At 40.2% G+C, this 23,706-nt stretch overlaps 1 protein-coding gene across 1 annotated transcript; it reads right to left on the reverse strand.

Moving 5' to 3' along the window:
* Positions 1-6,430: 6,430 nt before the first annotated feature.
* Positions 6,431-13,320, reverse strand: plvapa (plasmalemma vesicle associated protein a). Its single transcript, XM_080033689.1, has 6 exons — positions 12,681-13,320; positions 12,108-12,171; positions 11,217-11,935; positions 9,702-10,458; positions 8,958-9,015; positions 6,431-8,370 (listed from the first exon to the last, which is right to left on the reverse strand). The coding sequence occupies exons 1-6, from the start codon at positions 13,059-13,061 to the stop codon at positions 8,337-8,339; spliced, it is 2,013 nt and encodes a 670-aa protein (XP_079889815.1). The 5' UTR covers positions 13,062-13,320; the 3' UTR covers positions 6,431-8,336.
* Positions 13,321-23,706: the final 10,386 nt, after the last annotated feature.

Raw genomic sequence — 23,706 nt, forward strand, 5'->3', positions numbered from 1 at the left:
CGCGTCAGGCTCCTGCTTCAGCTTGTCAGTCTTTATTTCTAGCAAGTGACCCGTTCGCTATACTTTATCCCTTACTTAGCCTAGCCTAGCTTTCCCATTGTACAACTTCTCCTGGGCACTCTGCAAAATGAAGCGTGGGGGTTTAGATTGAGCAACGGACCTCATGATCAGATAGATTATACGCCGTTCCTTTTATTTGGTGATTTTTACGGGACATCAGGCCGCCGTGATTAATGTTAAACACACGTCCTTCAACTGCTAACATGGTCGCATGTTTAGAACGTAGGCTATGGAACGTCAAACGCCCCCCTGTTCCGCAACAACAAGCTGGAGCATTTAAACAGAGAGGCGGAACTGATTGTGTCGGGAATCTTACTACCCCCCGAGGTAGTAAAATTCCCGGAACAATCTCTCGCACCTTTCTTCCCTCGTTCCGCAACTGTCGCATTTAAACAGCAGGGCGGAGGGCCGAAAGGCCGGCATATTCCCGGCTTTCACTGGCTGTGTAAAAGGGGCTTCAGTTTGATATCAACATCATATTGTGCAAATGTTATGTACCATACAAAAAAATGTGGAATACAATGTGTTGGTCTGGATAGTTAATAGCCTAATAATTTAATCAGTTCATCTGGGAGATAATCCAAGGTTAACTGATCACGTCACGTTCACGTCCATGCACAGTGTGTATTGAGTTAATTAAAAAAAAAAAATTGGAAATGGGACTGCCCTCAGTTGCACATGCACTGTGTATAGTCTATACTCTATAGCCTATTTCAGCCTCGTCTGTGGAAAAAAAGATAGCTGGACAACAGAGTTCTACTGCTTAGTTCCTCTCACTGCATTTAAATGCATTCACTGTATTACAGAGAAATATGTCCCATAAAAGAAAAAGAGCACCAAGCCCATCCCAGAGGACCCTGCATATATTTTATTTTAATTAATATTTTTATGGAAAATCCAAGTGTCTTTCTTCAATAGCTTCTAATTCATCTGACCCAGTGTCTCCAAATTCTTTGTTCACACAATTCTGCAGATTAAGCCTCTTAATTTTCCTCTCAAAGTGCACCAGATTCATGCATTTCACTTAAAAAAGGTCAAAAAAAAATCTACCGGGGGGACATACCCCCGGATCCCCCTACAAGGGCCTAGAACAGACATACTGATGTTTGTGTTTTTCTATTGTAGTGTCACCAGAGGGCGGGAAACAATGTATTTTAATATAAAACAAATCTGGGGGAGACCCCCATACCCCACCAATTTCATTTTGGAATAGAAATCCTAAACTCTGTGTATCTAAAGGCAGGCTAAGGTGTAAAATGGTTTGCCTTTGCTGCACCTAATGCAGAAACAACAAAATTGTAAACTAACCACGGTGTAAGCCATATGTTTAATGTACAAATGCTATGCTGCATATTCAAGAAGAGGCTAGGAAGGAATCATCACAGTATACCCACTACAAAAAACTAGACTACACCACTGGACACATTCACATCTAAATGTCAGAAGAAGAGGTTTTGGCCTGTGTCTCACTGCTTCTAGCACAATTTGCAGTGAAGTCAGGTAAACTATGTATATATCCCTGTGATTTTATAGACTTCAGCTTGTCCATAAAATATGTAGGTGGTATAATCTTATCGTGTGTAAATTGCAGCACCCTTGAGACCTGTGGAAAGATGCAAATCCTGAAGGATAACTCATTAGCCTACACATTTATTTCCCTCCAATTCCAGCATGGCAACACAGCCGTGGACACTAGATGGAGGTAGACAGTTAAATCCACCAGAGAAGGTTGAGGCTGCTGCCACATTAGTATGTTTCTACCTAAAATATTGTTAAAGTTGTTTTTCTTTTTATTAAGTTAAAAGAAAAACACTTTTCACAATATTTTAGGTCTTTATGCTCTGTCATTTTCTGAAGACACACGTGGAATTAGATGACTCCCCTCCTGACAAACATGCCTACTTTCAAATCAAATAAATGTTATTTATATGGCCATAAAGATAACCAGATTGTCTTAACTGGATTTACAATATTTACAAAATATGATAACTTGATTAAAAAAAGAAGTCCGTATAGGAAATCCTAATAAGCAGTAAGGGACAGAGAAGTTTGAGGATAAACATATTAAGGCCAGATAAATCAAACAAATCATGCGATCATAATATACTGTGTGTGTGTGTGTGTGTGTGTATATATATATATATATATATATATATATATATAAAGAATTATAAAAATTAAGATAAAATAAACAGTTTTCAGATCTGACACATGGACAAATCAAAAGCGTGCCACTTTTTTTACTTTGTCAAAAAATGAAGGAAGTGTGGGCAGTCGTACCTCTGTAAAACACTTTTTCACGCCTTATAACTGAAACTGTGTCACATGTCCTTCTAAATGGATCCTTTACGAATTTATCATTCCTGGTTTTAGAAATTATATTGGGACTTTCCACATAGTTCCCTTTTCTTGGCTTCACTTTTTTTTTTTTTTTTTTTTTTAGATAATTTTTTTGGCATTTTTATGCTTTATTGATAGTGTAGAGAGTTAGAGACAGAGTTGAAATGGGGCAGAGAGGGAAGTGTCATGCAGAGAACGACCGCGGGCTGGAATCGAACCCGTGTCCGCTGGCCCATGGGGGGGACGCCCTACCAACTGAGCTAAGGGCGCCCCCTTGGCTTCACTTTTCTGTTCTTAACCCAAAATAAAGATAACTGATAACCTTTGAAAATAGACTAGAATAGAAACTTTTAGTGACACACAATCATGTAATTTATTCTTTAGGAGCAAATACTTCTTATTACCGATTACGAGAGGGTCAAATAATGGACATCCTCCTGCTGAGCAAGCTTTGGTTTTCACCTAACTTTGACCTAATGAGTTTATCATGTCCCTCTCAGTGGTAGTGAAGGATTGATAACTGCAGTGGCTTGTTATGTTTTAGCAGACTAGGATCAGTAATCCCAGTATGTGATGAATAATCAATAAATTAGTTAAATAGGACACAATTCAGTAGTTCAGCTCATGACATCTACAATGTTTCAACAATTATGCAATTGACACAAGGAATAATTCATTGGTTCCTCTGCGAATCCACTGGATTCAAGTCGGTTTTGTTTTACATTGTAACATACCTTTGGTACAACACATAAAACATCACATTCAGACCAATGCAAAATGAGTGTTTGAGTCTTACTTTTACAGCGACCACCAAAATGGTATGCTTTTTGATGTAGGCTATAGTGATGTATTTCTGCTTTATTTGATCTACTATAATTCCCTAATTAGCTAATGTTAGCAGGCTAAAAAACCTTCTCCAAGATGGTGACTATGAAAAACAATATACCCAATAAATATCAGCATGCTTTGCCATTGTTAGCAAGCTGATGTAAGCATTTAACTTAAAAAAACAGATGTGCCAAAGTCGCCACTAGCCATTAGTATGACCAGTGGCGGGCCGTCAGGGCCAGCAAAGCCTTCTCTGCTGGCCTAAAGACTTTCAGAAAAACAAAATGTATATTACCGGTATTAATAAATTATTATATTTTTTATTAAATATATAATTTATAGATTTCAATATATAAAATGTTTTCATTAATTCCATCTATTTTAAAGAGTTTGTTCACGTAAGTCTAAATACGTAATTGAATTGTTTTCCTTCGGCTGCGCTGCCTCCGGTGTGCTGCTATATACTAGAGCTCTTATCCAATCAGATTATTTCCCTGCGCTGTCTCCGGGTAAAAAAATATCTGGCCAAGGCCTTCAGAATTCCGAGAGAATCCCCTCTCTGTTGGCGCTAATGGGGACGATGTTGTGATTGACATGTTCTTTAACCAATCAGATTTCTAGTTTTCCGAGTTGGGCGTATCATTTTACACGGCTCGGCCTTCTAGCTGGCCTTGTCGCAATCGCAATCGGGAGGGAAAGTAGCTTACTTGAACTACCGCTAGCTAGCCGACATTAGCCTACTTTCCATTGATCGAAAGTATGTTAGATCTCTTCTCTTCTATTTTTGATTAGATCTTTTAGATGAGACTTTGTCGAAACACAAAGTGGATTACAGAGGAGAAGGAGTGGATTTAATGGCCAACTTACTGGGGAAGTTTTTTATTGAGAAAAGGACCTTTTAATTCTGGTCTTTTTGAATTTATTTTCGAAATAGTATATAAACTTTATTTCATGACATTGTGACAATTCTTAATTTGAAAAACTTTGTTTTCAAAATGCAAATAAAACTTTTCATACAAAACATTTTCTTCTTTGTTTTTTGTTTTTATGCCTGGCTCTAATACTGACATTTGAACTTTTCGCTCTTATGGCACTTTTCCACGACATGGTAGCGACTGTACTTACTTGCTTTTTGTTGTACTGCAGTAAGTGTTGACATCACACACACAACTTTGTGATTGCTGGACTGGCCATGAAACTGAGGTATCGCTGCTCAAACAAAGGTTGCATCAAGTCAACCCACCCTCTTTCAGCAATTAAACTGTCCCATGTTTTGCTTTCCACACCTCTTTCACAGAAAGAGTTCAAGGTCAAAGTCAGGGTTGCGCCTAGGGACTTCAGTACAAAGGAACATCAGAACTTGGGTATATATCACCTTCCAGCTGTTTCCAGCACTTACCTCACACCCCCTCAACACTATAGACTCTGCACAAGAGAAAGGGTTTTGCCCTCTGATATCTTTACTAGCCTGGGCAGCCATTGGAGTGAGGGAGGCCAGGCAGATAGGAAATGCAATTAGAATTCCCAGTAAAGAGGGAACATTAGGAGTCACAGACAAAAAAAGGTCACAGTCCTGTTACCCCAGGTGAGGAAGGATGTTGTAATCATAAGCACTTGTTCCCTTTCCTGCATCAGGAGGCAGAGGGAGGTGGCGACACAATGGCCCCAACTCTGGGTCTGCAGTCTTAGAGCTGAATGTGCTGTCTGTTCCTGATTCCAGTGGCACATGTGGCCTAAATATTAATAATGACCTACTTGAAAAATAAGGTCCAGTATGGACAGAGAATAACAAATGATTGTCCACTCCTTCCTCAAAGCCTACAAGATATTGTCCAATTTCGGTTGAACCATTTTTTTTCTGAATTATGAAAGAACATTACATTTGTTTTGTCCAAAAAGTTGAGTCTTGCTAATGGGCATATGAAAAAAAATTAGCCACCCATTATTCTTGGCAATGGTGGAAATGTCAATGACACTACTTATTGATTGTGTCAACACTTTGACAATATAAAATAAACTCCTGTGGGTTGTTGAATCCTAAAACCACCTGGTAAATCAAAGGTGGGAAAGTGCATTAATAAATCTCCTTTCCTTTAACAGATATTGTTGCTGTTTTAACCCTGTTGAAGTCTGGTATTTGACACTCTTGTCTGTAATTTGGTCTAGGAAAAAGCCATTGTAAGTGAAAATTAAATAATTCTGTACTATTTTCCACAGTGTCAGTTGAAACAATGGGTTAGACGCATGCAATTTGTGTACGGGGAATAAAGAAATTACATGAGACGACAGGAAACCAGCATCATCATGGTGATTTTCCAGTGAAGTGGATTTGAGGCGTCCTGTGTCTCTGTCAGTCTAATAAAGAGACTCCCAGAAGCACCCAAACAGTTGACCTGTAATATCCTCGCAGTTACTCCAGCAGGGAGCTGCACATCCCAAATGTGGAAAAACACTTGACGTTAAACAAAGGATATCCTTAAACGGGAAAGAACTCTCCCTTCGCTCCAGCCTAAGTGCTGTATGTATATTAATTGGCGCCAACCTCTCACAATTGGTTGAATTAACAGTATGTTCCCATCCTTTCACAACAACGAACAGGATGTTTGTTTGTTCTCACGATGGTTTTCTTCCTGACTCCATTTTGTATTTAGGGTGATGTTGTAGTGGGGCAAACCTAAGTAAGTTTGCTCTGCACGATCTATGACAATAATATAATGCAAAGTAAGACAAGCATAGCATACATACCATACCCTCATTTTATATTTCTCACTATTTGCTTTTTGATCCAAACAGATTGCTGGTTTTAGTCGGTTTGGGAAATAACACTCATCAGAAACCAAGACAAGCTCACGTGTTCTCCATTAGAGATATATTTGGATTTTATTTAGGCTATGCATATCCGTGTTCTTTGCAGTTAAGTGACGGCACATTGTTTTTAACAGAAGCATGTGTGCAAGAGTGTTTCCAAAAGTTCCACCGATCTGCCTCTCCCGGCCTGCTGACAGCTTGGCAGGTAAATATAAACATGCTGGATGGATTAAATGGCGTTGCCAGGCTTCTTGCTTGAAACATCGCAGGAGGGGTTGGGGAGTCATTAGCCACACAATAGGTGACGCACATAGGGACAAACAGTTATTTCCGGATCTACAAAGGGTAATAACTTGAATAGCTTTGTTTATAAAGAAGAGACAGACAGAGTTGATGTGCTTACATTAAAAAAAAGTTTTATTTTTTTGTATTTACAGTGTAAAAATACAAGTGCTTTTTCATGCTAGGTTGCACACAAATACAAACAAACTTCACATTTTACATTCAAACGTGCCAAAGTTATTGAAATGACTGAAGTATAAACGTTCACAGTTTATTATATATAGAACATTAACATTTATTGATATACAATATGAAATCAATATACGTTTTAGCTACAGTCATATGAAAAAGTTTGGGAACCCCTCTCAGCCGGCATTATAATTGACTCTGCTTTCACACAAAAAACATAAAAGTGGTATGTCTTTCATTTACCAGGAACAGCTAAGTACTGGGATGTTTTCCAAACAAAGATTTTTTGAAAAGCAGTATTTAGTTTTACGAAATTAAATAAAATGTGAAAAACTGGCTGTGCAAAAATATGGGAACCCTTGTGGTTTTGCTGATTTTAATGCATATAACAGCATGTAAAACTGAGGACTTTAAACACAAAATTGGTTGGATTATGTTGGTAAGCCTTGAACCTCATAAAAAGGTCTGTTTAATCATGAGAAAGGGTATTTTAGGTGCCTAAATGCAAGTTGCACTTCTCTTTGACTCTGCAGAAGTGAGACAGAATGGGATCATCAAAACAGCTCCCAAAAGATCTTAAAAACAAAGATTATTCATTGTCCTGGTTTAGGGGAAGGCTACAAGAAGCTTTCCCAAAGGTTTCAATTGTCAATTTCTACTGTAAGGAATGTTGTCAGGGAATGGAAGGACACAGGCACAGTTGCAGTTAAACCCAGGTCTAGCAGACCAAGAAAAGTACAAGAGCGGCATATCCGGCGGATTGTGAGAATGGTTGCACACAACCCACAGATCACCTCCAAAGACCTGCAAGAACATCTGGCTGCAGATGGTGTATCTGTACATGGTTCAACAATTCAGTGCAATTTGCACCAAAACATCTGTATGGCCGGGTGATGAGAAGGAAGCCCTTTCTGCGCCCACGCCACAGATACAGATGCTTGGAGTATGCTAAAGCTCATTTAGACAAGCCAGATTCATATTGGAAGAAAATGCTTTGGACTGATGAGACAAAAAATACGTTATTTGATCATTATAAAAAGTGCTTTAGAAAGGAGAAAACTGCATTCCAAGTAAAACACCTGCAACCTACTTTCAAATTTGGTGGAGGTTCAATCATGCTGTGGCCACTTCAGGGACTGGGGTCCTGGTTAAAGTCGATAGTCGGATGAATTCAACCCAGTTTCAACAGATTATTCAGGATAATGTTCAAGCATCAGTCACAAAGTTGAAGTTGCGCAGGGGTTGGATATTCCAACAAGACAATGACCCTTAACACAGTTCAAATTCCTGCAGAGGGAAAAGTACAATGTTCTGATATGGCCGTCGCAGTCCAATGACTTGAATATCATCGACAATCTATGGGATTATTTGAAGCAGGCCTTCCATGCTCAGCAGCCATCACATTTAACTGAACTGGATCGCTTTAGTATGTAAGAATGTTAAAAATACCTACATCCAGGATCCAGACACTCATCACAGGCTACCAGAGGCGTCTAGAGGCTGTTATTTTTGCAAAAGGAGGCTCAACTAAGTACTGATGACATTTTTCTTTTGGGGTGCCCAAATTTATGCACCAGTCAAATTTTGTTATGATGCTTATTGCATATTTTCTATTATTCCAATAAACAAAATGCCACCGCTGAATTGCTTCTGTTTACCTAAGGTATGTCATATATGTAAAGGAATTTGCTTCTTTGAAATCCCAGCTAATGATTAACAAAAATCCCCAAAATTAGAAGGGGGTCCCAAACTTTTTCATATGACTGTATGTGAAGTACATAATATATAGATACATCTCTTCTAGGTTTAGGTTTTCTCATCCAGATGAACTAACCCAACATTCTGGAGAGATCTTGTTTCTCTCTGAAAAAAAGAAAGAAAGAAAATATTACATTGTTGTTTTCTATTGTGATGCTGCTGAGGGTATTAAAATACATAACATCTTTTGTTAGAGGATAAATTTGGTGATATTCTAAAAAAAAAAATCCCAAGACAACCCCACATAAACAAACAGTCAATGAATTGATCAGACTAACGGGCACTGTGGAGTCAAATTCTGGTTTCAGTTTATTCCTTTGTGTCATATAGGCCAGCGTTTGTACTAAAGTAATTGTTTACTGATCAGACTACAACAAAAACTGCACTTTCACATTAAAGGAGTGGATATCTCCTCACGATCTGCTACTGGTCTGTACTGTGTGCGCTGAAAAAGATCTGGAGTTAGTATACAGCCTAGGCTCTGTAAAATGGTCCACTGTGGCTTACAACAGGCCCGTTTACAGAGCCTAGACTGTGCATTAACACTGGATTTTTTTCAGTGCACACATGGTACGTACAGAAAGCAAATTGTGTAGAGATATTTACCGACTTTGACAATAACTCATTTTGACAACAAACAATGTCCAGAATCGCTGACTCATAACCTGAAACTAAATTTATGTTATACTTACTCTGGGCTATTAGGGTTGATGAGGCGCTGCAGAGTCCTGAGGTGCTGAGCAACACTGGCTGTTGGTTAAACATAAGAAAACAGGGATTTGTCATCAGGTTGAGGTTTTAAAAAGCAGACAAAGAGACATTCACTCAAAGCTTGACGAAGTTGTGAAATTATCATAATGGAGCTTTACTTTGAAGAAAGACTTATGGTTGTGTGCGAAATGTCCTGGTTTATGCAAATATCTTGCCTTACTTGTAAGGTTTTTTTAAAGACCAGTTCACCCATTTTTCTCTATGCAGATAGTTTTGGTTTTATTTGACCAGGTTGAGTTATTTGTCAACCCTATGAATGGGGATGAATAGGATTTTGTTGTGATGTTGAAGAGACACAAAAAAAAAAATTTAGAAAGAAAATCTACAGCAGCTGGTGCCACTGTTGCTCAGGCTGATCCCCAGACCTTCCTGTCCACTATACAGGAAAGACAGTTCCTGGGAAGAGATGTTTCTGTAGTTTAAAAAAAAAATTCTAATCATTGCAACGCTTTAGGAAAAGGATAAGCAAAAACATTTCCATCTCAGAGATGGATTCTCAAAACCAGGGCAAATAAAATAAAAACTATCTGCATGGCTAGATACTATCAGAAATATGCGAGAGCATTTTGCAATCTTGATGAACCATACATTTACTTATATGTCCAAGAATGAGAATGATAAACTTAAGACAAACACCTGCAATTACTGCATTTATTTGTTCTCACCTGGTCCACCTCCCAGTCCACTCGTCCTTCCGGCACCTAATGATCCACTTCCACCACTACTCCCACTAGATGTTCCTCTCCCTGTTCCACTGTCTGGCTTACTCTTGTCTGCGTCACTAATCCCAAACCAAGAAAATCCAGAGTTGGTCGACCCACTTTTACTTGTGGATCCAGTTGACCCAGAGGAAGACCCAGAAGAAGAAGCAGAGGACCCATAGCCTGTGGAGCTTTTCCCAACTGATGTTAGCTTATTGGAGCCTATCCCACTGGAGCTTGACCCTGTTGACCCAAAAACTGACCCAAAGCTTGAGGAGCTTTTTCCAACTGATGTCTGTTTATTTAAGCCTAACACGCCTGAGTTAAGGTTTGGGCTTGACCCAGTTGACCCAACGGCTGAAGTGCTTTTCCCAACCGATGTTGGCTTATTTAAACCATTTGGATTGGACCCTGTTGATCCAAAGTTTGAGGAAGCTCCCCCAGTTGAAGCTGGCTTGTTGTATGCAGACCCACTGGAACTACTTGACCCACTTGACAAGAGGGACATGCTTGAAGAACCTGCCCCAGCTGATGCTGGCTTATTGAATGCCGATACGAAGCTGGAGCCTAACCCACCTGACCCTGTTCTACCTAACTGACTCGTACTAGAAGAGCTGGATCCCCCACCAAGACCACCAGTACCAGTACCACCACCACCACCCAACAAGACCCCAGTGTTTGTACGAGAGGGCGAGGCTCCTGGAAGTCCACCAAACCCTGTCTGAAATCAAAGGAGAGCAGCGTTACTATGGTGGAGCTTTGAATTTCTGTAATTTGATGCAAACAAACTATTTTGAATTTACAAAAAAAAATATATATATATTAAATGGAATTCTGTTTTAAGATGCAAACCCCTGGTTTTTCTATAGCAGCCGACACATAAAAACAGACAGAAATATTTACTCAGCTCTCACCCTTCTGCCCTCTTCTTCCTGACTGGTAAACAATGACCCTCCTCCACCCTCTCCTCCTCACTTAAAGCTGGATCCTTACAAATTACCTACCAGCTTGGCTGCTTTGATTGCATACATCTTATGTAAGGCCTTGAGACCTCAAAGCACAGGGATAAGTGCATTTTTTGTCTTTCTGTGGCTGTTAAATAAGCAAGTATGCCATATGATATGATTTAATTGTTTTACCTACTGTATGTAACTGTCCCATTTGTGTTTGTGTGTATGTGATGTCCTAAACGGTGTAACGGAGGCTCACTTTTAAACTGCAACACAAGTTTACCTACGGGTACGAATAAAGTAACCTGAACCTTGAACTGCAAAAAGTGAGAATATTGATGACAACAAAGCAAAAGGTGGTACACAAAATGACCCACTTGCTGCACAAATCATGTAGATATAGGTAGATCATGTCTTGGGGCAGTCAAGGTCAACAGTTTAACTCAGAAAATACATATACAATTTTTCATAATGATTTCTATGATTGTCCCTGATATAATGATTGAAATATTTAGTAATGTTTTCTTACCTTAGACATGCAGGACATGTTGAGTTGCTTGATTTGCTCTGTAAGGTGTGCAGCCTCTTTACTTTTATATTTGACATTGTTTTCCAAGACATCTATCTCTCCATGCAGTTTCAACTTGTCCATCAGGAGTTTCTCCTTGTCCTGGTCATGTTTCAGCTGAAGCTTCTCTAAGCTCTGCCTGTGCTGCTGGATCATGCCCGTGCGGTTATGGCTGCACGAGCGGTAGTCCTCAGAGATTCGCCAGTTCTCTGCCTTCAAGCGGCTGTTCTGACCCTGTATGCTTGACACCTGTTCTCCCACACTGTTGAGGTAACGCTGGAACCGGTCCTCCACTTCTCTGGACAGGCTGGAGCAGTTGGTGCGGATCTGCTCCAGGTGTTCCCTCTGTTTGGGACAGGTGAGCTGAAAGGCGATGTGTGAGGGGAACAGGGAATCAATCTTCTCCAGGAACGCAGTGGAGACACTGGAGACACCGCTCAAAGACTGGGCAAAGTCGTCTTTGCATTTTTGTCTGAAGTACTCCACCTCCTTCTCATGAGTGGATTTGTCCCTCCTCAGATGAATGGCCTCCAAGTTAATGTTGTCCCGGTCCTTGGCAATCTGGTCCATTTCCATCCTCATCCTCTGCGCTGTTTGCGTGAAGTTTGACTCAACCAACTCAAGCTTGGCTCTCAGCTGGTCAACCAGCAGCCCACAGTTACATTTATCCAGAGGTGGAACTGTGAAAAAGTAAAGAAGAGGGCAAATATATCTTTCTCTAAAACATAGTAACAGTTTCAACAAAATTTGTCCGGTCTACTGTGACAGCAGTTGAGGATCATGGGAAATAACTAAAATGTTTAATTTATTCAATTCTTTTTGGGGTTTGCCCTGAAGGAATATCAAACTTACGGTTTTGGCAGTTAGTAGATCGTTGCTGAGACCTGCACATCATCAATTCCATGTTGTACGATTGCTGTTCATTTTAGAAGAAGAAAAGTAACATGTGTTTTAGTGTTTTGTTCTAGACCAGTGAAATGTAGAAAAACAGGAAAAGCAATTAATGCTTTACAGTTTCCCTTCATTCATTAGGCGTAATCAAAGGTCATAACTTGTATGCTGTCGTACAAACATAAGGACTTGTAGGTCAAAAGTGTAATAATAATTATCTCAGAGCAACATTTTACCATCATATATGAAAAAACACCAAAGTTGTGATGGTGTTAATATGCTGTTTAACTTTTGTCTGCTGAAGCTCAACTTGACTGACACTTTGCATTTTACTATCATCTGTTAGATTACTCGCATTAATGAAAGTTGGTGAACCATACTGACTAGAAAAGATAACAACACCTTAATGTATGGCTGTTTTAATGTTAGAAGTTAAATTCCAAATAAGACATATCGGTGACATTACACATGAAAACAATGTCTAATGTGTATCTCAAATGGTATATAATTACAAGGCTTAGCTGGGTTTCTCACCATCCTCTTTTCCATGTCTTTGATAAGGCCCACTGAGATGTTGGAGTGGTAGCGCAAATTGGCCAGGTCCCAGTCGTTGCGGGCCTTTTCGACCAGGGTGGTGTTGAGTAAGTTGGTCAAGTTCTTCCTCTGCTGCCTCAGCGCGACATTCTCTATGGAGAGCCGACTGAAGCTCTCCTCCAAGTCATGGATGCGTGACACAGACGCCGAGTCCTGCCTCTTGCCGTAGACCAGAAAGAGCACAAGGCTGACTATGATGAGAGACTGAATGAGCGAAGAAAAGAAGAAGACAATGCGCATGTAGTAGCCGCAGCCCTTTCCCTTTGAGCGGTACTGCATCTTCTTCTGGGTCCCCGGGTACTTGGAGACCTGGGAGTACATTGCTGCCGATATCAAATGGTAGGTAAGAGAGCAGTAGTATATACTGGAGTCCAAGGCTTGATGCTTACTATGGATGGCAAGCCAAATTCAAACAAGGTTCATCTCTAAATCAGAGGATCCTCCTAAGCACTCTGAACATTTCAGATCCGCCAGTGGATTTTACGGCCCCTTTCTCAAAAAGCTTGTGCCCCTTATAAAGCCCAACACACTACAATTGTGGACCAGATGTTTCCTCTGTGCAGCGTTGATAGCATGAGAATTGATCCGATTGTGGGTGAGGTGTAAACATGTATAAGAATTTATAAACTCCTCTGGCCACACACTCCCCCTGAGGGGAAGTTGGCTTGGTCTCAGTCCCCTCCCTCAATCGGCCATCTCCCTGCTCCAATGGCTGCCCATCCCTATTCAGAGGTTGTCAACACCACACGCACATGGCAATTATGCATGCACATACAGCATGGTCAAAACACACACACACATACTGTTTTTTATGTTAAACATGAGAAGCCAATTGTGTTTTGTTTGTGGTCCAGTAGCAGGAAAAAGACAACATATTTGATTCAATCCTTTTTTGAAATTATTTTGTGATCGCTGTGATGAGAAAATATCAACGGTTTTCCTTCCCAACCTTTCACTCTTACATACAAACTCTGTCGGGCCCTCTCTGTCATGTATTTTGAACTTTATCAACCGCAATTTCACTAACTCTCACCTTCTCACCCTGCTGCCCCCCCCCCTTTTTTTATAATAAATTGTCCAGGGAACTAAGCGCCTTCTGCAGGCCAGACACTAGCCTACATTATGCTTAAGATGGTGCCCAACAACTATGATCCTGGTGAAATTCCAATGTTTTAAGGAAGCTGCAGTTATTTTAGATCAAGGGACATTTATTTTGACAACACCTTCTGTTTCCTGAAAAACTTACAGGCCATAAAAATCCTCACTGGACTCCCCATGTGTAGCTTCTCCATGAACGTGCCAGATACTTTTTTTCATTATGGGATCATGAACGGTGATTTCCGGTGCACAGCAGACAGGGAGGACAATGGCTCATGTTGTTCTTATGACGCTCAGGTTGAGCGGCACTTTGATGCCCCAAGTCTCAGTCCAACATGATGACGTGGGTAAGCTGCCCTCTGTCTCTTAGGACACACACTCACACTCATACAAACTCTCAATTTGAAATGAAATTCAGGAGCCTGACAGTAACAACCCAAATGTTTTCCTGCCAGGCATTGTTGACGTGACAAGCCTCATCTTTACAGGAAGCAGTAATTCATAGAGGAACTGTTGATGGTCGCAACCTTACAGACAAGATCCTAAAAGAAAAGGCACCAACAAACGCAGGATATAAAACACAAATATAAGACATAAACAGTTGCACTGTAGATTTAATTGAGTTTTAAGTGGGTTGTTTATTTTTCCCAACACTGGGTATGGAAGGTTAAATGTTTTTTTTACATTTTGAATCTTTTCATTGGTAGTTGCCAACCTGGCTGACATCTCTCAAATCAGTAAAAACATGCTTTTTGCATCATTGATCTCACTAAAACATTTTAAATCATTTAAAGAGGTGCTCTAAAAATATTATTTTAATAAAGACAGCGGGCAGTCCACTCGGTTTTACCCAGCAGATTTAAAGGGGACATATTATGCTAAATCTCAGTTTTAAAGGTGTATTTCCAAGGTCTACTAGAAAAGGTTTTCATGGTTTATTGTTCAAAAAACCCATTAGTTTTCTACCATTGCCCATTTCTTCATCGCCTTTTCCAGCCTTTTCTGCTCTCTATCTCAAAAGGTTGGTTTTGACATCTACCCCCCTTCGCAAAAATCCTAATCTGCTCTGACTGGTCAAATCTACATGGGCGTGCATGCACCGTCCTGCTCATTTACTCTATACCTACCTACATGGGCATGGCACACGCGCAGCTGTCAGTGGTGTTTACTTTTGGCCAATGCAGCATGGAGACCAATGTAAACATGTTTAGCTTAATTTCTACCACAAATATCGGCACACCAGCCAGTTCTAAACTAAAAGATGTACAACTGAACCTGTTCAGCCGAAACTGTGAAAATGGCATCAAGATTTCTGATTTCCCTGGCATTATCCTCAGGTAAATACTGTTTAATTATGTCACAGTCAATAACAGAATATGAGCTAAGTATTTATGCATAAACTCTCTAAACTGGTAACATACGTTTGTCTTTACAGGTCTGTGGAATGATCTACAGCCCAGTGGAGTGAAAAAGCTTTAGTTGTGAACCGACACTGAGTTGACATGTAAAAATGTACAGTAACCATAATGGAAAAAAATGTATCCTTAATCATGTCAAGATTCACTGGAAAGGCATTATCTTTTGTAAAATGTATGGTTGAAATAATTATGCTTTAGGTTTGTCAGAGCTGCAAATGATCTGACACCATTTCAATATAGTAGATAATGTATCATTTGTATTGTGATCACTCATAATAAATAAATTCATAATAAAGTTGTACTGTTAAAAAATGTATTTTGTTGCTTACTGTCACTGTTTGCTACCTGTAGTAAAGTATTACTTGAAACTTACATTTTCATAGTCAGGATGTTGGACTAAATTTCTGACCGCATAGAAATGTTTAATTTCACCCCTTTATCTCGCTGACGATTTTCTCTGATAAGACAGTATCATTACATTTTAAAAAGACCAAAAACATCCTTAAAAACAAAGCAGTTTATTTATAGCCAGTGGAATGAAAATATAAAGTGTACATATCAAACAGAAGCAAAGCCATAACTTTTATGTAACTGTCCAGTTGTTGTTGTGCCCTGAAGAAGACCACCTGTCCCACCCAGTGAACACACCCTCCTCTGATGGAACGGATAGTGTGACGGTCTTGGTGGCTCCGTCAGGTCATTCAGATAGCTGTAAAACATGGCACATTCAATGTTACATCATGTAGCCTAGCTGACATGTATAGGCCTACATCATACATATGTTATGGCAAAGCTACAACCTGATGAAAATATATTTTTTATTCTATTATAAAATAAGATAGGCTACTAATAAATTCAGTATAGCCCTTGCTCAAGGAGCAACACGTTCTGAGTGATACTGTGTGCTGTTTGAAATATATCGGACAGGAAACATACACCAGCAGAGGCAGCTTACAGTATTCCTGTCTATGTGTACATTACACTGGAGATCATGTAATAGGCCTACTGCTGCTTGTACCACACCTGCTTATAACTACACAATGTTCGCAGACTAATTGCGCTTTGTACTTTAGCTATACAATCAGACAGCTAACAGGTAGCAGGATGAAGCTATTAAAAAAAATACTCTTCAGTTTCCGACACACCATAAAGTTTCACCGTCTGTTTTTCACACAGGGGCTGTCACGGCAGGACTAACGTGAGCACACAAAAGAGCCAAAGAACAGTCACTGCCAAAGACTCACAGCTCTAACTGTTAGCATAAAGCTAATGGTAAAGCTAGCAGACGCTAACGCAAACTACTAAACCCCGCGGCATTCTCTCATTTCAGTCGGTGTTGGTTATTCTAGGAGGGATAAAATAAAGCACATTACAGACATTGAACTAAGAAACGGACAGAATTATTTTTAAAATAGGACTACTTACATTTCGGACAGATGGTGACTCAGTCTTCCTGGCACAGTCTCCTCCACCGTCCAGTAAAAGGGCTTTGATCACACTAACAGATTGCAAACCTTTGCTGGACATAGCCTAACAAAAAATGAAGTAAATCCATTCAGTCCTAGTGTGCTTCGAGGCTGGGGTGTGATGGTAGCTTGAGGATGAGCTAACACTGCAGCTTGCTTCTACTCTGTTGTTGCATTAGCGAGTGGAGGCTCAGGTGTGTGTGGTTACCAACGGGGGCGTCTTGATTTGCCAATCAACTGCCGAGTTTCTGGTGAGCTTTCCCGTGGGAGTATAATATGTTAAAGATCTCCTATTATACTACTTTTCTGGTCTTCATTTCTTGTTAAAAACTGCTATAGAGCAACCTGACACGAATCACATCACAAAAAACCATGTAGATTTTCGGGACACTCTTCCTCTCACCCTAGCGAGCACAGCAGTCTCTCACCACACTTGGCTTTGTGCTTCTCCGCCCCCTCCCCCCCTCCTGCAAACCCCACTCCGTTGTGATTGGTTACCTTCCTTCCGGAACAATTTCAGCAGCGCGCGGGTAGATTTGAGAGCAGGAAGGTGGGGGCATGGGCCCAGGCCCCCAGGACGCTGCCTTCTCCGAGCAGCCAGCATGGACAGGTGGCCACGCCTGGTATTACACGCATTAGACTGTCTGGGACGGGTCCGTAAAACAAAATGGAGATCTATGGAGCCCATCCCCATTCATTCCCAATACAATTTCGTCAAACAAGAATGTATCTCCGCTAAATTTTTCTGGATATCAATCAAAGGCTCATACTTTTCTTTAGACCATGTACTAATAGGATGGAAGTTTTCGCTTTTCAAAACGTCACCGAAAGCGTTTTATAGCCGTTTTATTTTCAGTTTTAGCCGTTAGGCGTGTAGCCGCTAAAAGGAGCCGTAGTGAAACAACCGTTGCTTCGGCCGGGCCCGGCCTCCGATGGCGGGAGGAATCTATGTTTATCACTATATTACTTTACGACGATGGGGTGTAATTTAAAGATTACATACAGAGAATCATCGGGGATTAGTAACTTATACTTCCATGGTCGATAAACAATGCAACTGTGCTCGTCCCGCTTAGCTTAATGTACGGACATATTATAACGTTACACTGCTGGAGAATGAGTAACGTCACTGCGTGTCATGCTTTAGGGGTGTGTCGGCACCAAAGTCACTTCCTGAATGGTCGCCCTGCGCCAATGAGCAGCTTTCATAGGAATGAATGGCTTCACGTTTCCAACGGTTTTCAGTCCGCTGTCCATTTCTTTATAGGTCCATGCATGGGCCGGAGCTTGCCTGAGCAGCACGTTACCATACATGGAAAAATCCGGAATCGTGACGACACGATGGCAGGAAATTTGAACCGATTTGAACATGTGACTTCTCAACCGGCTGCCCTAGTGTTTAGCGCTCTGCACAGCCACCCCAGACGGTCAGCAGGGAATACGTCTAAATGCATGTACGACGTAATTATTTGATACGCTAGTATTGTTAAACATGACTATAAATCATTATAACAACGTTTATAGGTCATAAAAGTCGAAAAGTATAATAGGTCCACTTTAATTTTGGAACAGACCATCAAATCCCCCCTTTTTCGAAATAAGCATCCCAGAAGAAACTGACATATTTGTCTTTTTGAAGCTTGTGTGTGCTGGTAGGGACCCCAATAACCTAAAAAGTGTGCCCAAACACCGGAAAAGTCAGTTTTTCATAATATGTCCCCTTTAAAACTGAGCATGAAATAATAAAAGAACTGAAGTTAACAAGTGCCAGTTTGTTGTAAAAGAGCCAGACAATGAATTTCTGAATGCTAAGGGTTAATCTTCTGACTTAAAGCTGGGGTATATGATTTCTGATTGGTCAAAGTTAACATGAGCTGACACTTTGACCAATCAGAGCGAGGCTCCGATTCTCTGTTCTTATTGGCTGTTGGGACTGTCCATTCACTTTGGCATGACTTTGTTGGTGTAGAGCAGGGGTGTCAAACTCATTTTCACAAAGGGCCGAATTACGACATGATAATCACACGAAGGGCCAGACATGTCGCTTACTGACATGCCTTCTTTTTATTCCAAAAATCAAACAACATATCTAGGTATATAACCTGCGTACATACGGGGCATAGGCTAGGTTTCGTTTACATATTTTGGGGGACAAATTATAGGTGGGGGGTATGGGGGTGCTCCCCCAGAAATTTTTGTGCGTCAAACACTTAATTTCCTGTATTCTGGTAGATGTTTCTGTTTTCTGTGCCTTTTCTGCATCGATTTATTGTGGAAATGTCTTTATTTTTCTAAAGGAAAAGACAACATTCAGGTTCCTGGTGAAACAATTATAAAGGACTATAATGCAGTAAGGCTCTCAGGCATCCTGGATTGAGCGACAATATGTTTTCTCTTGGATTTTTCAAAACTTTCTGCACTTTCAAAACATATCACATTTTTTTATTTTATTTTTTTATAGGAATCATGACCCAGCACCAGTGTTAACTATTTATGACACTTTACATTGGTAATGAAATGCAAAGCCACCATTGGAAACGAAAGGGGTGGGCTATCAGCGGCTATCTAACGTTAGCTAGTGAGCTATATTGTAACTTGAGGCAAAAGTTAGAAACCAGATAATGTTAGCATTCATCCTTAGATAGTTGACACAATCAATCATCATATTAGCATGCTATTTAGCCACATAGATTGGCCTATTTACAGCCATTAGAAAACTGACATCTTTTCTTCAATGCAAGTTCATCAATTCATGGCTTAAAATCCTGAGCTGTGGAACTTTCAGCAGACATTCCTAGTGGTAAGCTGTGCGAGCGTCCTAACGGTTGGGAGCGTGTGCGACGTGCGGATATGGCACAGGCTCCACATGAGAGAGAGAGAAAAAAAAAAAATCATATTTTTTTTTTTTTTTTTTTGCGGGCCGAATTTAATGGAATTACCGAATTGTTTCGCGGGCCAGATTAAATATTGAAACGGGCCAGATTTGGCCCGCGGGCCAGAGTTTGACACCCCTGGTGTAGAGCGTGTCAGGGAGGAACCATAGGGGAGGAATCAAAGAGAACAAGTGGAGCGGTTGAGGTATTTGGATTCGAATCTCCATCCCAACTGCCATTTTCTCCCCAAATCCTCCACCCCAGCTTTAAAGCTCCCATATTGTGCAAATGCACTTTTCCGATGTTTTGGAACATAATTATGGGTCTACGGTGTGCCTACAGACTGCCAAAGTATCAAAAAAAAGAAAGCTCTCTCCTTTTCTCACTATCCCCTTTTCTGAAACCCTCCATCTCTCCACCCAATATACTCCAGTCAGAATTCTCCCCGTTTCTGACGTCAAAAACTGGAAAGCCAGAAGCTTCCACTGTGCAGTCCACCCCCTATTTCTTATTGGTCCACAGCCCCGAGATTCTCTCGAAAAATATTCCTTCACCCCCATGTTGTTTGCTTGTTGCTAAGCGACAAGATGCCTGTAGTATGGCAAAACATGATGAATGTTGCATAATCCACTAATTTATCTTAACCACAGCAGCCTCGTTTTTAATAACACAAGGGATAGGAAGCTACTTGTGCTTTTTTTCAAACAGTGAAACTGAAATAAATGTTTTTATTGGTATTTTTGCCTGACTGGTGTATAGCTATTAGCTTTGGGACAAGCATTCAGCTTTTGCTCATAAAAACATATTTCTATTCCCCACACCAGTCTGGAAATGCCTTGTTTTTAACAGGACAAAGGATTGGAAGTTAATAGTGAAGAAGTCTGACTTTGAAGATCATTTTTTCACTGATTTTAGTGGTATTGTTAGCAGCTAGCTCCCGAGCTAGCTTCGCATTAGCCACCATCTTTTGCAGCATTTTTATTGTGAACATGCCGTTTCCATTAGCGTGTGGCTGTCAGTGCATCTGTATGAACATAGTCTTTCATGTAGACAAGGATAGGTCATGTCAAACTGTTCAAAGTGCGTTACTAGGACTAGACTTGGTTCTTCTCATGGGTAGGCTAAACCTAACTGTGCTAACAGGCTATACGTCATCATTGTTTACAAACAGACAGAGGGCGAGGCGTATCTGGCTTCGCTTCCGGACAGGGGGAGCTCAAAGATTGTATATTTACGAGGGGAGCTGCAGCTCTTTTTAAAAAATAGGCCATTGTGAGAACATCAGCATAGTACAATAAATTATCTGAAAGTTTTTTTCAGCAAACAATTGAAGAAAAACGTATTAGGGACCACTAAGACCATATAATATGGTGTATAATAGAACCGAAAAGTGTATAATATGGGAGCTTTAAGTGTAGTCCAAAATCTTTAGAAATAAGTTGGAAGTTCAATTTTAAAACAATGTCCATGGTATACAATTAGCCAACATAAATCACAGAAACAAAATTAAGTGAAAGGAATACAGTAGTTCAACAAGTAAGTTGAGAACATAATTACCTTCCACTTTCATATTCTTTTGCTTAGCATGAAGCAAAACCGCCAGCAACCTGTTAGCTCAACATAACGACGAGAAACAAGTAGAAGGTTAAAAAAAAAAAAAATAACCTGGGTCTGTCCAAATGTAACAAAATCAACCAAGCAGCACCTCTGAAGCTCAATAATTAACAAGCAATATATATATATATTTTTTTACTTTGTACAAAAATTGAAGAGTATAAATGCCTGGTAACCTCAACAGCACGACTCCAGGCAATAGCTGTTTCTTCTTAGTGGAACTCAGCCAAGCAGATACATTTGGTTTATTGTGCTGAGATTTTGTGACAGATGCCTCTGAAATAGTGGTCACCGTTCCAATTAAACGGTGAATGTGACAGTTGATCTTCAACAACCACAGAGCAGCGCACTGCGCACACCACTGTTATTTATCCTACACCATACAGACTACTGCACCATCACCATTAGATATTTCATGTCATTCGACAACTCTTTGCAAACACATAACACGATACAAAACAAGCATCCAGTTATTGTAATAGGGTTCACCGGTTGCTTGCACAACTTCAACGGATTCAATTTAGTATAGCGACAATATTACCAGTGCGCCGCCTTCACCTCAATAACAAAAATGAAACATGCAAGAAGGGTCTTTTATGCCAAATATTTATAACAGCCAATCCAACCAGCATATTAAGAAGTGTAGTTGAGAGTTGGTACCCATATTATGCTTAGAAAGCGGCATCAACAATGAAGAACAGCATCACCTTCTGCCCAAATCCCAGCAATATAGGCTACAACGACCATAACAAACAAACAAAATGGTTTTAAAACCCCACAAAAAACGTTATCTCTTCACAGATAGACACAGCCAAAAGTAACACTCACCAATCACTTGTAGAGGAAATCCATCCTCGGATCCTATAAGCCATTAAGGCTGTTAAAATCTGTGATGTGTCATGTTCCTTCACAGGTTTAAAAAGCAGACACGACCAGCAACACACCGTAACTTGTTCCGCTCGGTGCTAGCTGTTAGCCAGTCATATCGTCGTAGTTACAGTCAGTGAAGTGCCGCAAAAAACGTTGTCAGCCCATCCAGCTTATGTGTAGTATTCCTGTCGAAACTATATCTAAACTATGTTAAACGATCACGCTAGATCAGCAACGGGTTGAGTAGGTTGTGTGAAAGCGATGGCCATAGTAGTTCACTCACATCACAATGCTAATAGCCCGCCGAAGTTTCAAACTTCGCTGATGACATCACGGGGGGCTAGCGGCTGCGATATCGCTGGGCTTTGGGGCAGGCTGTCACTACACATCAGAATCTGATTGGCTGATGAGACATGTCAGTCAAAGTTATTATCCAATAACTATATTCCAATACAAATTTAATCATTATTGTAACGTAGCCTACTGGCATTTTTTATTAAATTCAGACACATTTAAACACATATTAATATAATTTTAAACAACAAAAAAAAAATATTATTTGGATTTTGACAGGGCCAGCAGAGAAGGCCCTGCTGGCCCTGACGGCCCACCACTGGTAAGTGTATAAACCTTAATGTACTTAAACTGATTATACTGTTTTAAACAAACATATATGTATATATAGTACAATAAGCCTACACATGCACACAATAAATCATGTTGTTGGAGGATGACAGGAAATTGGTATATTTACCTTGCCTGCTGTTCTTGGTTACTGTAAATCTCACGTATACATGTAGCTAGTCAGTAATTTGAGTAAAAAAAAAATTAAAACGGGCTGCTTGTTTTTAAGTTATGTAATGACATTTGGACTGATGGCACAATGCAATGTTCAAGACAGACATACAGTTTTAAAAGTCATGGAAACACTGCTCCTTAGTGGAGAATCAATATTACTGCAGCTAAAGATGTCCTTGCACAATATATCAATACATGTGGTGAATTGGTGTGTGAATAAACTCCAAGATTTTAAAAGTTCAGTAAAGCAGTGAGGTTATGTGTAGCACATGGGGGATACGATAGACAGCTCAACAGGATGCACTATGTTCAAACTTACATTTTCACTTATTCATGGGTTTTCCTGTCACTGATCGTTTCAGTCGCCTTATATTGAGCAGGAGAGTGAGGCAAATTGCTAAAAATTGTAAATGCTGAATTATTCCTTTAACAAATTTAACAGCAAAAGGAACATGTTGGCATTTGCAGTCTCTTGCCAAGAGCTAGTTGGCAAGATCGATACCACTAAAGCCAGCAGCGGGTCAGCTTAGTTTAGTTAAGCTTGGTGCAGCGACCGGAAACATTGAAAAAGGAAGCCTGGCTCTGTGGTAACAATGGTAACTGTCTCTAAGGTAACAAAACCTGCCTACCAGCAGCTCTGAAGCTCACTAGTTAACACAAAAACTTTTGTTAATATAAAAAAATACGATTGGCTGTTCTTATTTCCTGAACTATTTTTTGGCTGAGAGCGGTAACTACTTGGAGCTTCTGCAATGTGTCTAACTATTCCTGTAATGAAAACAAATATTTGGAAAATAATCAAACTTCTCCATTTTCTATTCACCCCAGC

Source organism: Ammodytes marinus, assembly GCF_949987685.1.
Source record: "Ammodytes marinus genome assembly, chromosome: 9".
In the NCBI taxonomy this organism is placed as follows: Eukaryota; Metazoa; Chordata; class Actinopteri; order Uranoscopiformes; family Ammodytidae; genus Ammodytes; species Ammodytes marinus.